Below are 18,348 nucleotides of genomic sequence, written 5' to 3' on the forward strand. Positions count from 1 at the left end.
TAACTTTTTTATTATGGTAAAATATATATGACATAAAATTTACCCTTTTGACAACTTTTAAGTGTACAATTCAGTGGCATTAAGTACATTCATTTTGTTATACAACCATCACAACCATCCATCTCCAGAACTTTCCATATTCCCAAATGGAAACTCTGTACCATTAAACAGTAATTCCCCATTATCCCTTCTGCCCAGCCAGGATCACATCACTGCACTCCAGCCTGGTGACAGAGCAAGACTCCATCTCAAAAAAAAAAGAAAATAAATAATAATAATATGGTGGGCTTGGAAATTGATGCATATTGAATGATTTTCAAGTTTAAATGTTTTCCAAATATATTCTAACTCATTATCTAAAGGCATGGTTTAATTGGAGATAGAAGGTGATTCACAAGGAACACATACACAAAAAAATGAAGGCTATCAATGTAGTCAGAAAGGGTGTACAAAGGAGGGTAGTTTGTCCTTAAAAATTGGGGATTAAAGCATAAATGTGTTCATTTCTCTTAGAATAAGAGATCGGCTTGTCAGGTTTTCCTTGATAATTAGTATCCTGCTCCAGGGGTGAAAGATGAGTATCAGGAAAAAAGGCTGTAGGATTTGTACCTCTCTATATAGACAGAAGAGGATTCATTAAGCTCTAAATTACTCTGCCAGAGAATTTTAAAATGACAGTAAATATAGTAGAAAGATACAAAAATAGCAATCAAGACATTATATAACCTATAATACCTTAAATTCCAAAGAATCTTACTTTTCAACTATTTCTTCAGTAAGGATACATTTTAAAACTACAGGGAACTTGCTTCTATTCATCACTTTAAGTTTTACTTTGTTTTAATAACAAAATCATTTAAGAAAAAAAGCTTACTGCAAACAGCTTAAATGGTTACATAAGTATTAAGTGAAAGTGCTTTCCAAATACAAGTTCTCATTATTGCATAAGTGATAAGAATTTCATGATCATTTACCCCCCCCCAAAATTATAATTATTATTATTTTTGTTAGCTTTACTTGGAATAACAAAATGCACAAAATGACCTGGGAATTCACTGCATAGAAAAAAACCTTCCTATAGTCAATGAGTAACTACTGTAAGATTGGTAAATAACATAGGATCCTTATAGCATCTGTTAACATTCATCATTTGATCTAAATTTTCCTATTTTGTTTCCCTATGAATAGATTCACTTTAAAAGACAAATTTTAAACTATAACAATAGAACACAGACATATCAAAAAAGCAACCATCTTTATGGAAAAAATTGCAGTTGCAATATCTACCTTGAGCTTGTTGGTATATTTATGTTGAAAAACAATTGATTCTAGAGAAACCTAACAAACACACAAGGAATATAAAGTTGCTAGTTTACATATGTATATGTAGAAATTTTAGATATATAATTTAATATGCTTTACTGCCTGAGATCTGTTGGAAGAATCCTCTATTAACCTTGGTCTTGGAATTCTGAAAAAGTCTGAGCAAGATTTCTCCACTGCTCCAACCTACTTAAATGTAATTATGTATATGTAATTGCACATGGAATTAAACAGAAAAGAAATATTTTCGCTGGCTCATACTCTTTGCTGTTAAATCATAAATGCATCTAGAAATACACACAAATATCTATAGCTACACAATCCTGAAGGTTTTAAATGGAAATTCAAAGAATTAGGGTCATTTGTCTGTCTCAAAATCTATGAATACAAACAGACACACCAACACCAACACAGACACACATAAAGGTATTATTTTAGTTAATACACAAGATAGCATATCACAAAAGCAATCCCTGAATGCATCTGGAGATGGTCTTTAAAAACTAAGAATTGTATGTTTAGATTTATGTTCACCTTTACATCGCTATTCCCAATCTTGTCTGCTAGTTAGGCTACAAAAAATCCTGGAACTCACCAGTACAAGGTAGTATGCATACAGGGACGCACAATGATGCATTATAAAAAATTTGTCACCAATCACTTTCCAATACAAAATTATAATGGACAAATCTGTAAGAAAGAAAAGTGAGTAAGGTATTACATAAGAAGAAAGTTGCACTGTTTTTCAAATCTATTGAACTCTTTCTCCTGCCAACTCATCACTGTCCACTCTGAGCCCACAGCACTTTGTTCATCCCTCAGTTACTCTGATTATCTACTTTACCATAAAATCTCTGCTCCTATATGCCTGTCTCATCCACTGTGGCTCCTCTAAGACAAGGGCCAGGTTGTGAGCATCTTTAAACCCTCAGAATCTAGCACAAGGCCTGGCATGTAGGTTGGTGCAAAAGTAACTGTGATTTTTGCCATTATTTTTAATCACAAAAACTGCAATTACTTTTGTACCAACCTAATCATATGTAATATAATATTTGTTGAAAGCATAAATGAATAACTTGTTTCCAGAGTTAAAATAAACAAAAAATATTATTGAATAGAAATAATTTTAAATAAGCTTAAGTGACTGATTTTTGTCACTACAATAATTCAAACAGAGATAAGATGGTCATAGGGAAGGTACAAAATGACCAACTCATTTATAAAACAAATCGTACAAAAAATATTTTAAAAATAAAAAAGAATGCAATTAAATACTAATTCAAAATAGTGACGCCACCAAAAACTATAACTATTAAAAAGAAAAACAAAGAAAAAAGCTTACTTCTGCAAATTTTACAAAAACAACACAAAACCATGACTACTGGAACACATTTCAAGAACTCTTGCAAGTGAGGGACCCTAAAAGTTAAACTTCGTTAGTTTCACAGTCATTACACTTAAGAGCCTCATTAGGACAAAGAGGGACCATATCCTTGCTGATAAAAAATGTCCAGGCCTCAGTTGTTTGAGGCATCACTCTGTAACTCTGATCTTCAGTGAGAAACAGAAAACCATTTCATGAAAAGACATTTCATGTTCTACCATCATGGGAGGTATTTTTTTCCTCTGTATGCTTCCTAAATGCTATCTCTCAAATAAACCAAAAGCATAGACTATGTATTCTTTGTATAATTCCGTGAGTAGTTTACAAAGAATTAGACAATAAAACAACATCTCACATACCAGAAATGAGGTAGCCTGAGGCAATAGCAATATTCACGTTTGCAAGTGATGGACCACCCCTGAAAAAAAAAAAAAGGTTCCTTTTTAAAGTATATAGATTGTAGATGACCGCTACTTCTTTTTTCTATAGAGATTTAAATATAATGAAATTGCTTTCTATAGATTCTCAAATGGTAAGCTGTCATCTTCAAATAAAATTGCAAAACACACAATGACAGTTTAGCCAAACTGTGACGCATCATGTGGTACTGGTGTTAGCAGTAAGGTAACTACTGCTGTTATCTTACATAGTAAGATAGTTACAAAGTGAACTACTAGTGAAAGTAACACTAACTAAAATAGCTGGACTACAAATATTTAATAGAAAGATTTAGCACAAGTTGTGCCTTCTTTACAAATTTTGATCTGTAAATATAACCGGGAAAATTTGACCTGGAGTAAATCATGACATAAAATTCAAATCAAAAATTATGTTAAAGTTTGATAAGGCAAAACTTGAACAATTAATCAAATCTTTGTTATGAAATTTACTTCCCAAAAGAACTGGTTTTATTTTGCTGATGGTCATGTTAGTAAAATGAAAATGAAAATTTTTAAAAAGCTAGAAATTTTGTAGGTAGACTATTTAAAAACCTAGTCATGGAATTAAATTCAATAAATTAATTCTCTTTGAAAAACAGCATCCCAATGAAAATGTATCAATACTGATATTATCCTTATGGGAATAATTTTATATTTATGAATAGAAAAACATCCTTGCAGTCAAATGGTGGTGGTCAAAAGAAAAGGCTAAATTGCCCTACATCCCCCGGAGCCCACAACTACCTCATCTCAGTGCAGTGCTTCTTCAAACATGCCTGCTCTCTCAAACTAAGCTGAACTAAGCCTTCTCATATAACACCAGGAAACAGTTTGCAAAATTTCTGCCATTGGAATGACATTTAAATTTTTCTAAAAGGACCATCTTACATGTTATCCTATTACTGCTGAACACAGTTATTATTAGTGCATTAGTGCTTCAAATCCTGTGGTACTAAATTCCTATCACATGGCCATCTGTAACTCTCATTTCATCTCTTTGATATCAAATGAGTCAAACATAAATTGGAGACAAAAAAGTCTTAAGTAGATATTATCCAAGTTGACCACCCTACCTCAATAATGATTTATTTTTCTTCAGAACTGTGACTACAATAACTTGGCTTTACTCATTAACACAGTAAAAATGTTTAAATTATCATCATATTCTCCTTGTTTGGGATAACAATTGCTACACTAAGGCAAAATGGCCTTCATTTGTGCTCAAATCTAAAATAAATCATTTAAATGCACTTTGCTAGAATGTCTGAGCACAAGCATTTTAATAAGGCATATACGATCAATATGTTTTCTGTTTTAAAGTAAGTGATGTTCTTATAAATAATTAATATCAAAACATAAATGAAATTGGCAATCTCAGAAAAAGAAACAGCTTACCAAAGTGGATCAGCTTTAGTAGCCTCATCGAATAAGAAAATGTACAGGCCAAAAATACCAACCACCAAAGAATGGCATGTGGATACTACCCTGAAATTAAACAAAATACACACAAAGATTTTAGATTCTTTGCAATAAAATTTAATTCTGACAAGACACAGAACATTCTGAACAAGTTATACCTGGAAGCATTTATATACAGGGGTGGAGTATAACGGAGAGTATAATGCAAAATTGCCATTTCTTGCCATTTAGAAATCCAAAGGCCACAGCTTTACTTTGGAATAAAGAAGGAGGAAGATACCAAGGCCTACAATTTCCTGCTAGAGAACTGGTGAATCACTTATTGGTTAAAAGTTCTAAGACAGATAGATGCATACATGATGATGCAGCTGACAGACTTTTGTGCAGACAGATGGCAACTGGCAAGGCCACTACCCTTGGCTCCAAGCTCCAGCCCCAACAGCATCAATGCAGGATAAGTTTCCTGCTCCAATCAGCTGGGAATGACTTCCAGATCTACTGGCTTTAACAAACTCCATATCCTTAAAACAATTCGAATGGATCATGATATGAAGATTTATTATCCTGGGAGGCTTCAGTTTGTAAAGTACGTTGACATGCACTATTGCACTTGATTCTTGTAACAAATTTGTAAGAAAACAAGGGTAGCTATTATTAGTCCCTCTTTATCATTATTATGAAAACATTTCTAAATAGAAAAATTGAGGACATAAATTTATACAGAAAATTTGTTTTTAAAAGAAACACCCAAGTGAAAGCACAATGTTCTCAAGATCCAGGTCAAGTTTTCTTGTATATAAGGAATAAGTTTAACATAAAAACCATAAGTTTCTATGAATATACCTTGTTAATAAATTTAATGATGTGACTAATTCCCAAGCTCTATGTTACTTAGAGAACTAAGGATACTGTGTATTCATCCATACAATAAAGTTTTTTTACCCAACAATTTCAGATTTCTCACATCTTTATTGAGAAGTTCACAAGTAATGAAACTTCTTTTCATTAGGATAAAAAATGAGAGGTACAGCAAAGTTTTCTCTCTAAAAATTACTGGTGTGCAATAAATTTTTCTCTACAATATGATCCCAAATCTTTAGAAGTAAGTAAAATATATCAACTAATATTAGGTTTGGTATCAGAAAATTTCATTGTAACTTTAGAAACCAATATACTTGACCTAATAGTGTGTTACAAAATAGATGTATCATGCTAAATCAAGCCATATTTTAAATAAGCAAAGATTCTCACCAATTTAAAGGCATTGACCAAGTATCATTTATAATACCTAAGAATCATTTTGAAATGTGAATAATTAATCCAATTTATCTGGTTTACAAGTCTATAATTTTCATGCCAAGCACACCTTGAGCACAGGATAAAAATGTAAATTCCTTGGCCGGGCATGGTGGCTCACACTTGTAATCCCAGCACTTTGGGAGGCCAAGGTGGGCGGGTCACCTGAGGTCAGGAGTTTGAGACCAGCCTGGTCAACATGGTGAAATTCCATCTCTACCAAAAATACAAAAATTAGCTGGGTATGGTGGTACACACCTGTAATCCCAGCTACTCGGGAGGCTGAGGCACAAGAATAACTTGAACCTGGGAGGCAAAGGTTTCAGTGAGCGGAGATTGCACCACTGTACTCCAGCCTGGGCAACAGAGCAACACTCTGTCTCAAAAAAAAAAAAAAAATTAAATTCCTTGATATAAAATAAAATACTCCATTTAAATGGTCATACAGCCCACTCTCTATTGCTATTCAAAAATTATATAAAATTAAAAAATATATAATCTCTCTTACAAACTTGTTTTACTGTTTGGTAACCATAGTCAGAAAGCTCCCTTTTGAAAAACCTAACTTTTTATTTCTGACACTCAGGCCTCAGATTCACTTCTCTTTTGAGATGTTATGTGGTAAATGGAAAGCATTCTAAGCCCTCAGCTGATGGAAATGGTGTATGATTCAGTACAGAAAAGTTAAATATTACTTGGTCCAATCAAATATCTCCCTCTGTAATGAGGAGGAAAAACAAATACCCTGCCCTCACTCATACACTATTCTGTATTAAAAGTCTATACTATAGTTTCAGAAACTTCTGTTAATAAAAATTTTATATTTTATTATTTAAAATCAGATTCCTAGCAAAGGAAAATTTAGATTCCTTAGTATCTAAAAAGAAATTCCAAGATATTACCCAAGATAAAATATTTCAATTTTTTTTCAAAGAGGGTAGAAAAGAAATGTTTGTGCATATAAAGGGATAGCACTCTAAGGAAATGATTAATGACCATTTTAGAATAGCAATTTTAAGTTACTAATCACAAGTAGTGTAAATATTGCCAACAGAAATTATATAACTCAGCTAAATTTTAGAGAAACATTTAAAAATTAGTAGTATTTCAACACAATAAGACTTTCGATGTGATAGGTAAGAAAGTGAATATAAGTAATTAAGAAAATTTTTTTACATTATAAGATGTAGCACCTGTAAGTATACACGTTTTCAGAAAAAGTAACAATTCAGTACAACAATTTTTCACTTTTAATTAAACTGTTGTCTCTCAAGTGGGCATTTCCAGTGATTTTTTTTCCTCCATTTCTTTTTATACTAGATGGCTCAGACCACTCTCAACTCATGTTTAGAGACTCTTTCCTGATCACTAGAAAGAATTATGTGTGTTTACCTGTATGTTTCAAACTGGAGGCTGAATTTTAAGACATTTATACATATTTTACTCAAAATACAGCCTCCTTGTCCTACTTTGCACTCTCCACCTTACAGCTTAAGTCCTTTGTAAAAAAAGCTGGAGTGAGAAGCAGGAGCAAACTTGAGAAAAAAAGAAAACACCACTGAATACCTAAATGAATTTTATATAATCCCAGACTCCTTTTTCAAATAGAAACTCAGTTTCCCAAATGGTATTTCCTGTGTCATAGAATGGCAGTGATAAGACTAGATAATGCAAAATATTTTTCAATTTCATTTCATTTTCATCTTGGCTTCCATCTCTCTGTACCCTTTCCTATTTCTCTGACTTGCAGCTACCTAACATTCAAATGCCTTTACCTATCCTAACCACAGGAAAGAGGAAATGAAAATAGTTCAACATTTAATCAGAGAACGTATGTACCCCCTTCTCTTTCCTACCATTCCATCTATCTTCATATGTTAGAAAAGATTTTTTAAAGTAATGGTATCTCTAGTATAACGCATTTGAACAATATTTTTGTGCTAGTCTTAAGACAAAATAATCATACTGCTTATTTTTTGAAAATATGTAGAGAAATAATTCTTGCTTTTTGGGTGAAAAGAACTTTGACATGTATGAACCCGATACATCACTGTAAAGTACAAAAAAAAAACAACTAGAGTCTTATTAAATTCACAGTCTGAATCATAAAAGTAGATGCCTGCAAAACAATTTGGTTCAAAGGGAATTTCAAATCAAATATGACCATTCTCAAATAAATACTCAGACACTGACAGAATTTCTTGAATTTTAAAAGGAAATTTCAATGAAAGATAATTATAGCAAACTTTAGAGACTTGCTGAATCCATTTTATGGTTAGTATTAACTTCAACTAAATAGCAACAACAAAAAATACGGCCACGGCTGCTCTGACTCACTGAGGTTTACAAATGCACGGCGATGTTTGGGGACATAAAATGCTCTAAAGCACGTGAAGAAGTCATCAGAGCCATTTTGTGTTTGAAATGTTGTGAGATTAATAAGTTGTACACACAAAAAAAAATTGCAACCAACTTTTTAAAACTCTGGCAGGGTGCAGTGGCTCACGCCTGTAATCCCAGCACTTTGGGAGGGCAAGGTGGGTGGATCACCTGAGGTCAGGAGTTCGAGACCAGCCTGGCCAACCTAGTGAAACCCTGTCTCTACTAAAAACACAAAAATTAGCTTGGCATGGTGGCACATGCCTGTAATCCCAGCTACTCAGGAAGCTGAGGCAGGAGAATCACTGGAACCTGGGAGGCAGAGGTTGCAGCGAGCCAAGATTTCACCACTGCACTCCAGCCTGGGTGACAGAACGAGACTCTGTCTCAAAAAAATAAATAAACAAATAAAATAAAAATAAAAATAAAAAATAAAACTCCAGCAGATTTCTATATCAATAGATGTCTAATTCTTTCTCCATTTACTTTTCTGTTTAAAAAAAAAAACTAAAAAGAAATTTTTACTTTAAAATTATATAACAAAATAATAAATGCTGGAGGGCTCTAAATTATAATGCAAAGTTCATTATAAGATTCATATGCACTGACTGTACACTTTGTTCCCTGATGTGTAGAGTCTAACTGCCCCAGGTCTGGCTAAGTTGGCCAATACTGTATGGTATAAGCTACTCAAAAGTACAACTAATTTTTTCTTCCATCTTTGTTTCCAAAGAATATGTTTGTTATAAATATTTCAAAGAAGAACACGAAAGTACTAGTATTCATCCACAGTCAGCTGGAGTCTACTTCATCTTCACACACTTCCTCAGAAACTTAAGTAAATTTCTCCTAACATCTTTCAATATATGAATTCTTAAACTTTTTTTTGCATGAGATCATCTACTTGTTTTTCCTTTTATTTCTAAGATCAAATAAAAATTTGGCCTTACATTAGATCCTAAATGAAATACTTTTTTGAAATATTTTAAATAATTTTATCTCATAAACTAGTTTCTTGTCATCAATTACATTTTCATATGCTTTACCTTGAGTTCCATTCAATCTTCTTTTTGAAGCTGAGACTATTGAAACCTGGAGAAACTTTTGCTGAAAACCAGTAACTTACAAAGTAGAAAAGAAGCTGAAAGGTGAAAAAGCTGGTACAGGTAACACTGATGAGCAGTTTTGTGTTGATCTCCATATTTCTTCAACCTGTTAAGATAAATGACAGCTATAAATTGTTGTCTCATAATAAACCTAGAGTAATTTTTTAAAGAAATATGTCTTGTAATTTTAGTAATTTTTAAAATTTAGAACAAATGTAATATAAACTATAAGAATTTTTGACCTTTTGTATATTTCTTCACCTTTACCATCTATTTGTCATGTATCTTATGTCTGTTTTATCTTAAAGATCTCAATATTAGAGGTGTCATTTATAATTTTAACATCATGATATTCAAAATTATCTAAGTCTTAACATTAACAGAGAATTTCAAGTACTATAAGTAAAAACTATTCTTCTAATAATATTTCAATTAAATTTAGGACAAATCACTTGATTTCTTTATCCCTCAATTTCTCATCTATGATATGAAAGAGTTGGTTACATAATTTCTAAGAAACAATCAAGCCAAAAACCATAGAACTAACACTGCCTGTAATAACAAAACAAAAAATAATTCCATAATTAAAAAACTAATTTTGCAGCAGGACAAACAACATTTAAAACAAAATTAAAATCTTAAGAAGAACACAGTCTTAGCAAAGAGCCATTGCACTGTTGAGGCAAGACAATAGGGTCTGGAGGCAGGGAACCTAAGGCTGATTCATACTGACTTCCTAGAACTAAATCAAACAGAAAAGCCCAACTTTACACACCTAACTAACAAAATAACTGGAGGTTACTCACTTCGAAAACCCCTCCCTCACTTTTCTGAGTGGCAAATGGAAAACTGAAAGTACCTCTGATTGGTTGCTTTCCGCAACCAATCAGACATTTACATAGGAGTATAACTTTATAACTTAGTTTCAGCCTCTGACTGGTTGCTTTCCCCAACCAATCTGACTGACTGCCAGCCAAGTCTTCCTTTGCACAGAAGTGTAACTTCCCCTCCCCCCCCGCCACGCCCCCAACCCCGCCTCCAGATGGAGTCTTGCTGTGTCCCCCAGGCTAGAGTGCAGTGGTGCGATAGATCTCAGCTCACTGCAACCTCCGCCTCCCGGGTTCAAGCAATTCTGCTGCCTCATCATCCCGAGTGGCTGGGATTACAGGCACGCACCACCACACTCGGCTAATTTTTGTATTTTTAGTAGAGACGGGGTTTCACCATGTTGGCCAGACTGGTCTTGAACTCCTGACCTCGTGATCTGCCCACCTCAGCCTCCTAAAGTGCTGGGATTACAGGCGTGAGGCATCACAACTGGCCTAGATTGTGGGCCACTACTTCATTTGCATGGGGTGTACAACAAGTGGCCAGTGGGAAACCTGTAGCAGGTATTTAAGCCCTAGAAAATTCTGTAACCGGGCTCTTGAGCCCCTATGGTAGGACCAACTTCCACCCTGTGGAGTGTACTTTCATTTTTAATAAATCGCTACTTTCATTGCTTCATTCCTTCCTTGCTTTGTTTGTGCATTTTGTCTAATTCTTTGTTCAAAATGCCAAGAACCTGAACACCCTCCACCGCTAACACCGTCACTGCACAAATGAGAATTTAACTTTTAAAACATGCTCTTCAATCACACACATTCTTGGAGCAAAAGGCCTGCAGGGCTTTGTATCCCTTATTAAAAAAAAAAAAAAAAAAAAAAAAAAAAAAAAAAAGATTTTTATAAAAGAGCTTCAGGTCTTAACTATCGAGTTAGCAGAAAGAATAGTACTATGCATATATGCACACTCAAAGTGTGTTTTCTATCTAATTGAGCTGAACTTTATTTGGCTCCTAAAAATCTCAGGAACATTCAGAGCAAAAAAAAAAAAAAGGCACTAAAGCATTTGCTCATATCCAGCAAATATAGCATTTCTATGGCTCCATCTTTGATAAAGCTGATTCTCAAATGAAAAAGAAATAAATCAATACACATTTCCAGCTGCCTAATGCAAAGAAATAAAGTCACCTACTGAAGTCAATTCACCAGAGAAAAGCCAAGTCATTGACTGCACTAGCAATAACCCCACTTCATTCCCTTCCGACCAGGATATCGTAATAAGAATCAATCTCCCACAGGGCCCCTTCCGTCAGAATTCATGTCTATAATGAATTCTTTCCTCATTCTTTGTGTGTATGTGTGTGTGTACTTGGTAAAAATATTGATATTACAATTCTTCTCTATGAGACTCCATTAACTTTACTGCTCTTTTACTTCTTTTTAATTCAACATATGTTTATTGGGTATTAAAATTTTAATTTGTGGTCTTTTAGCCTAGGTTTAATATTAACCAAACAATACATAAAAGTTTTGTACATAAATTAAGCATTACCATAATTTGCTAAGTGGGATGTAAGGAGAATAATGTTTTTCTAAGATTAAAGCAAATAGATATCTGGAGGCCAGATGGACACAAAATTGGAAAAAAAAATATAATCAGTAATCAGAAGAGAATGGAGAGTCTAATCTTAAATGTGAGGAGGTTTCCCCTGAAGACTTTCGTATGCTCTCTGCTGATCCTAGAGCAGAAGGTGGGCATGGGCTGCTCATTTAGTTTGTTAAAATTCAATGTATACAAAGCATTTATTTCATGAATGTTAAAAGGTGCCATAAAACATATCATACCTTATCCATTTTATGAATTTTTCATTTAACTAATGTATTTAAAAGCACTCAAAACAATTCACCGTTAAAAAATGTATCATCCCACCCTCGCCCAAAAATCGAGTTTTTAAGTCTTTGTTATACTGGATGAATATTATATTTTGAACAGAATTATTATCAGGTAAGACTTTGGGATATATGTTTAGAGTCTCCCTTTGGAAAAATGTTTCATTTAAAACTAAATAAAGAGCTCCATATATTCAAGCTGTGACTTCCATTAAAAGCTCAACAGATAGAAGCCAATTAAATTGCTCTACTCTCAGCTTTGCCTCTTAGTAAACAGCTGCTTGCTTAATCAGTCATGCCAAATCAAGAACTAATCTAGAGATCTTTACAAATTTCCCCAGAAAACCAAGGCTTCTGGTAGGAAGCAGCTACCCCTGTTCATTCACTTTAATGCATGAATCAGGCAAGAAAAATGGTAAAAAGTGATAAAACCAAAGGATGCTCATTACTAACATATATAAAGGGCCTGCAAGAGTTTGGTGATTATTAAGTACAGGAATATACAGTAAAACTGGAAAAGCAGACCTACTTCATATACCTCTACAGGTAGCTAGTAGCTGGCAGAAAGCTGGGATACTATTTGGCCTAGCGAAGAGCAGCTGAAACAGATAAGGGAAATACTTCTGTAGCAATTTACAAGAGCGTCTAGACATGAACTCTACATTATAATTAGTCCATCTTGATTCACAGGAATTGTGGACATCAAAGAAACTTTTCCAGAGACCTGTTGAATGAAATAATGTTTATACTTTTCATTCAAGATGGTTTACATAAACTTTAATTGACATTGATTTCTTAGTAGGGAAAAACATGAAAAGGTCTGAAGTACAGTCATGCACTGCATAACGATGTTTCAGTCAATGACAGACCACATATACAATGGTGGTCTCATAAGATTATAATGGAGCTGAAAATTCCTATCACCTAGAGACGCTGTAGCCATCATAACACCGCAGCACAACACATTACTCATGTGTTTGGGGTGATGCTGGTGTAAATAAACCTACTGCACTGACAGTCATATAAAAGTCTAGCACATACAATTATGTGCAGTACATAATAGTTGACAATGATAATAAATGACTATGTTACTGGCTTAAGCATTTACTACACTATACTTTTTATCATGATTATACAGTGTATTCCTTCTATTTATTAAAAAACACACACACACACAATTAACTGTAAAACAGCCTCAGGAAAGTCCTTCAGGAGGCAGTCCAGAAGGAGGCATTGTTCTCATAGGAGATGACAGCTCCATGTGTGTTATTACCCCTGAAGACCTTCCAGTGGGACAAGATGTGGAGGACGACAGTGATATTGATGGTTCTGACAGACCTAGGCTAATGTGTGTGTCTGAGTCTTCGTTTTTAACAAAAAAGTAATAAAATAATAATAACAATTATAAAAATAGAAGAAAGCTTATAAAATAAGGATATAAAGAAAATCTTTTTCTACAGCCATACAATGGGTTTGTTTTCAGATAAGTGTTATTAAAAAGAATCAAAGGCTGGGTGCAGTGGCTCACGCCTGTAATCCCAGCACTTTGGCAGACCGAGGCTGTTGGATCACCTGAGGTCAAGTGTTCGAGACCAGCCTGGTCAACATGGTGAAACCCCATCTCTACTAAATATACAAAAAATTAGCTGGGCATGGTGGCACACGCCTGTAGTCTCAACAACTCAGGAGGCTGAGGCAGGAGAATCACTTGAACCTGGGAGACGGAGGCTGGAGTGAGCCAAGATCACGCCACTGCACTCCAGCCTAGGTGACAAGAGTGAAACTGTCTCAAAAAAAAAAAAAAAAATCAAAGGTTTAAATCAAAAAGTTTATAAAATAAAAAAGAAACTAAGCTAAGGTTAATTTATTGAAAAAAGAAATTTTTAAAATCAATTTAGTGTTGCCTAAGTGTACAGTGTTTATAAAGCCTACAGTAGTGTTCAGTAATGTCCTAGCCCTCCACTTTCACTCACCACTCACTCACTGATTCACCTAGAGCAACTTCTAGTCCTGCAGGCTCCATTCACAGTAATTGCTCCACAGAGGTGGTGTAACATTTTTTATCTTTTTTTTTTTTTTTTTTTTTTTGACACAGGTTCTCACTCTGTCATCCAGGCTGAAGTGCAGTGGCACAATCATAGCTCACTATAACCTCAAACTTCTAGGCTCAAGTGATCTTCCCGCCTCAGCCTCCCACATAGCCACCACACCCAGCTCATTTTTTTTTTTTTTTTGTAGAGACTGGGTCTCACTATGTTGCCCAGGATGGTCTCAAAGTGCTGGCCTCAAGTGATCCTCCCACCTCAGCCTCCCAGACCACTGGGATTACAGGTATGAGCCACCTTGCCTAGTCCAATTTTTAATTTTTTTTACTACATTTTTTAACTGTACCTTTTCTAGGTTTAGATACACAAATACTTGGCATTGTGTAGCATCTGTCTACACCATGTATTCAGTACAGTAAATACTATACAATGTAGTATTTAGATATACAAATACTTGGCATTGTGTAGCATCTGTCTACACAATGTATTCAGTACAGTACTGTACTGTATTCAGTACAGTAAATGCTGTACAGGTTTGTAGCCTAGGAGCAACAGGTTATGTCATATAGCCTAGGTGTGTGGTAGGCTATTCCATCTAGGTTTGTGTTAAGTGCACTCTATGATGTTCACACAATGATAAAATTGTGTTAAGGACACATTTCTTAGAATGTATCCCCATTGTTAAGCAATGCATGACTGTACATGTCTTAACTATCAGCTATGAGAGCCCTTCCCTTCCAGCAGGAGGACTCCCAGAGACAGGGCCCTGGGAAACAGCACTGCCAGGGCTAATTCAGTCTTCACATCAAAAAACAGTCCATCCATCTGTCTCTGGTCCACCATGAGCCAGGCACTGTGCTGGAATACAAAATAGGGAGACATGCTTATAGCCAGTAGGGATACAAAGAAATTGATCCTCACCACACAAAGTGGTAAGTGTAGGGTGCTAAGAGAATGCTCCCTGCTTTCCAAGGAATAAATACCCAGGAGAGGTAACACATAACAGTGAGGAGGTATCCAAAAGTAAACCAAGAGGACATCTTCTCTTCTATTAAAATCCCAATAAGATGCTTTTAGGCTGGAGCCCAAAAGACTCAGTTCTCAGTCGGGCTCATGCCTGTAATTCCAGCACTTTAGGAGGCCCAGGTAGGAGGACTGCTTCAGGCCAGGAGTTCAAGACCAGCCTGGACAACATTAACAAGACCGCGTCTCTACAAAAAATAGAAAAATTAGCTGGGTGTAGTAGCACATTCCTGTAGTCCCCACTACTCAGGAGGCAGAGATGGGAGGATCACTTGAGCCCAGGAGATGGAGGCTACAGTGAGTTATGATTGTGTACCAGGGCACTCAGGCCTGGGTGACCGTGCAAGACCCTGTTTCAGAAAAAAAGAGAAGGAAGAAAGGGAGGGAGGGAGGGAAAGAGAAAAGAAGAGGAGGAGGAAAGAAGGACAGAGAGGAAGAAGGAAGAGGGGATGAGGGGAAGAAGGGGCAATTTTAAAGGAAACTGACTTTAGAAAAAACAGACTCAGTTCTAGTAGGTGAGGTTAGGATTACCAGCCCCTCCCCACCAAAACACGATCACTCACTCATTTCCCCCATTTGTGATTCCTTTGCAAATACAGGGATTCCTTAGAGAATATATCAAATACCAGTGCCACTTCCATGCACATACATAACCCCTCTCCTTCATTTTCTGATATAATCCCTCAGTGAGAACCACTGCTGGAGTGTTTTGCAGTAAAAATCCCTAAAAAGAAGGGGATGGGTCTGTGTGTTTGTCTTTAAGGGCAGCAAAGAAGGGGGAAGCTGGGAAGAATGCCCCAATTATGCTTAGCATTCCTTTTCCCATCCCTGGCAAGCTCCCTTTCCTATTTCCCACATTGATTCCAAATATTCACCGCTCTCAAATCTCTAGTTCTCCCTCTTAAAATAGATGAGGTTTCTTCCCATTTGACCAAGAAAATGAAGGCGATCAGGCATAAATACCTTTAACTTGGCAATGTTTACTACCTCTCCCCAACCCCCACTACCTGAATCTCTTCTCTGCATACTATAGGTTCTGCCTGGCTAGGCGCCCTGCACCTTCAACACAGCTTATACTGTGTGCAACTAGATTTCACCACCCGCCATGTACCAGCCCTGAATGGTCAGCCACCCTCTGGATGGGCTCCATTTGTGCATCCGGAGGCCCCGCAGGTTCTACTTCACCCAAGTTGAACTTAACCCCAACCAGCCCTTCTCTGTGGTGCTATACCTCAATGAATGACATGGACATCCACAACACTGCCCCATCTTCCAACCTGGAACAGCTCAGTCATCCTTGATTCCTTCCTATACCTTACCTCCACAAATAACTGACCAATAAATCCTGGTAGATTGGAGAATACCAAATGAAGGATACCTTGATTCCAGCAAAGTTCTGAAAGTTTCTCATGATAGCCTTATGAAAAATACCAAAAAAAGTGGCTAGATCAACAAAGTTAGTGAGCCCAAGAGCTAGCTGAAAACTAGAAGCAGCATGTAAATTAATGATCCAAAGTAGAATTGAGAAATATCTCCTGATATTTTATACGATTTTCTCTTTTTTGGTCCTGTTTCAGCAAATATTTTTTGTAAATATTTGTATGTTTACTTAAGCTGCATACAACACAGAGGTGGGAAAGACAGCTAATACATTAAGTTAACACAATCAGGTTTTGAAATTATCTTGATTAGCTGAAATAATGAATCCCAATCATAAAGGCAAAATATAATAAAATTTTTAAAGGCAATACCAAAGTATAGGACTTGGCATAATAGCCATACACACAAGACCTTAGCATTGTAAGTGACACAAATCAATGAAAGACAACAGTATAACAATGATACTAAACACACAAAAAAAAAACAAATTTCAGGCTCATTTATACTCAGAAAGAGTGGAAGTGCATCTTTTGATCAAGCATCAGTCCCATATACTCCCAATTAATTACATAGCAAAGTACCTTTAGAGTGGTGTAAAGATGGTAATCTTATCATGTCATAAAGAGCTAAGAGGCTGAGTAATGTTAGCTTGGGAACAAGATTTCTTAAAAAAAAAAACAAAAAAACAAAAAACTTGAAAACTTGAGAGCAGGCGGGGCTCAGTGGGTCATGCCTGTAATCCCAGCACTTTGGGAGATCAAGGCCAGCAGATCACCTGAGCCCAAGAGTTCAAGACCAGCCTTTTGCAACATGGTGAAACCCCATCTCTACAAACAAAATACAAAAATTAACCAGGTGTGGTGGTGCACACCTGTAATCCCAGCTACCAGGAGGCTGAGGTGGGAGAATCACTTGAGCCCAGGAGGCGGAGATCACATTACTGCATTCCAGCCTGGGTGACAGAATGAGACCCTGTCTCAAAAACAAAACAAAATGAACTTGAGAGCATTCCTTGAATATTTAAAGAAGTGTTGTGGCTGGGCATGGTAGCTCACACCTGTAATCTCAGCACTTTCGGAGGCCAAGGCGGGTGGATCACTTGAGGTCAGGAGTTCAAGACCAACCTAGCCAACATGGTGAAATCCCATCTCTACTAAAAATACAAAAATTAGCCGGGCGTGGTGGTATGCGGCTGTTGTCCCAGCTACTTGGGGGGGCTAAGGCACAAGAATCACCTGAACCTGAAAGACAGAGGTTGCAATAAGCCGAGATCATGCCACTGCACTCCAGCCTGGGCGACAGAGGAAGACGCTGTCTCAAAAAAAAAAAAAAAAAAAAAAAAGTGTACAAAAAAATGAGACCAGGAACTTATTCTGCATTACTCAAAATGACACAAGTGGGCAGTTTAACTTAACCACCCTCTAGCCCTTTAGAAGTGTCCAAGTGTCTATCATGGAAGTGGTAAAAGAAGAGCTGGGAGGGTTGTCTGCAGAAGGCAGGGGCCCTAGTCTAACTTTCAGAGGACTCTGCAAACAAGATTTGGGGTCTAAAATTGAACTTAATTTTGGTATTCAGAAAGACAATTCCTATTACATTAACTTCTCAACGTCTATCAGATATGTTAAAAATAATAATTTCACAGGGAAGGAAATGTTAAGTAGATACACCATCATGGGAAGTACACAGGAACAAAGTCTTGATTTTGAGTCTCAGTTCTACCATTTGCTAGCTGTGTAGCCTTAGAAAAATTACTAAACTTGCCTTAACAGAACCTCAGTTTCCTCATCTGTAAGACAGAAATATCAACAGTACTAGCCTGGCATGGTTGTAATAGGAAAT

The 18,348-nt window shown here is 36.0% G+C and overlaps 1 protein-coding gene across 3 annotated transcripts in view; it reads right to left on the reverse strand.

Annotated features, from left to right (window-relative positions):
• The window catches only part of TLCD4 (TLC domain containing 4), an 80,662-nt gene that overhangs the window by 44,255 nt on the left and 18,059 nt on the right, over positions 1 to 18,348 (reverse strand). For all 3 annotated transcript variants that reach the window (XM_008960529.4, XM_034931716.3, XM_008960528.6), the window contains exons 2-5: positions 9,288 to 9,453; positions 4,543 to 4,632; positions 3,067 to 3,125; positions 1,919 to 2,013 (exon numbers count right to left, since the gene is read on the reverse strand). In XM_008960529.4, coding sequence (XP_008958777.1) covers positions 1,919 to 2,013; positions 3,067 to 3,125; positions 4,543 to 4,632; positions 9,288 to 9,442 — 399 coding nt within the window. In that variant the 5' untranslated portion in view covers positions 9,443 to 9,453. The remainder of the gene's footprint in view (positions 1 to 1,918; positions 2,014 to 3,066; positions 3,126 to 4,542; positions 4,633 to 9,287; positions 9,454 to 18,348) is intronic.

The sequence above is a fragment of the Pan paniscus genome, chromosome 1, assembly GCF_029289425.2.
Source record: "Pan paniscus chromosome 1, NHGRI_mPanPan1-v2.0_pri, whole genome shotgun sequence".
Classification (NCBI taxonomy): Eukaryota; Metazoa; Chordata; class Mammalia; order Primates; family Hominidae; genus Pan; species Pan paniscus.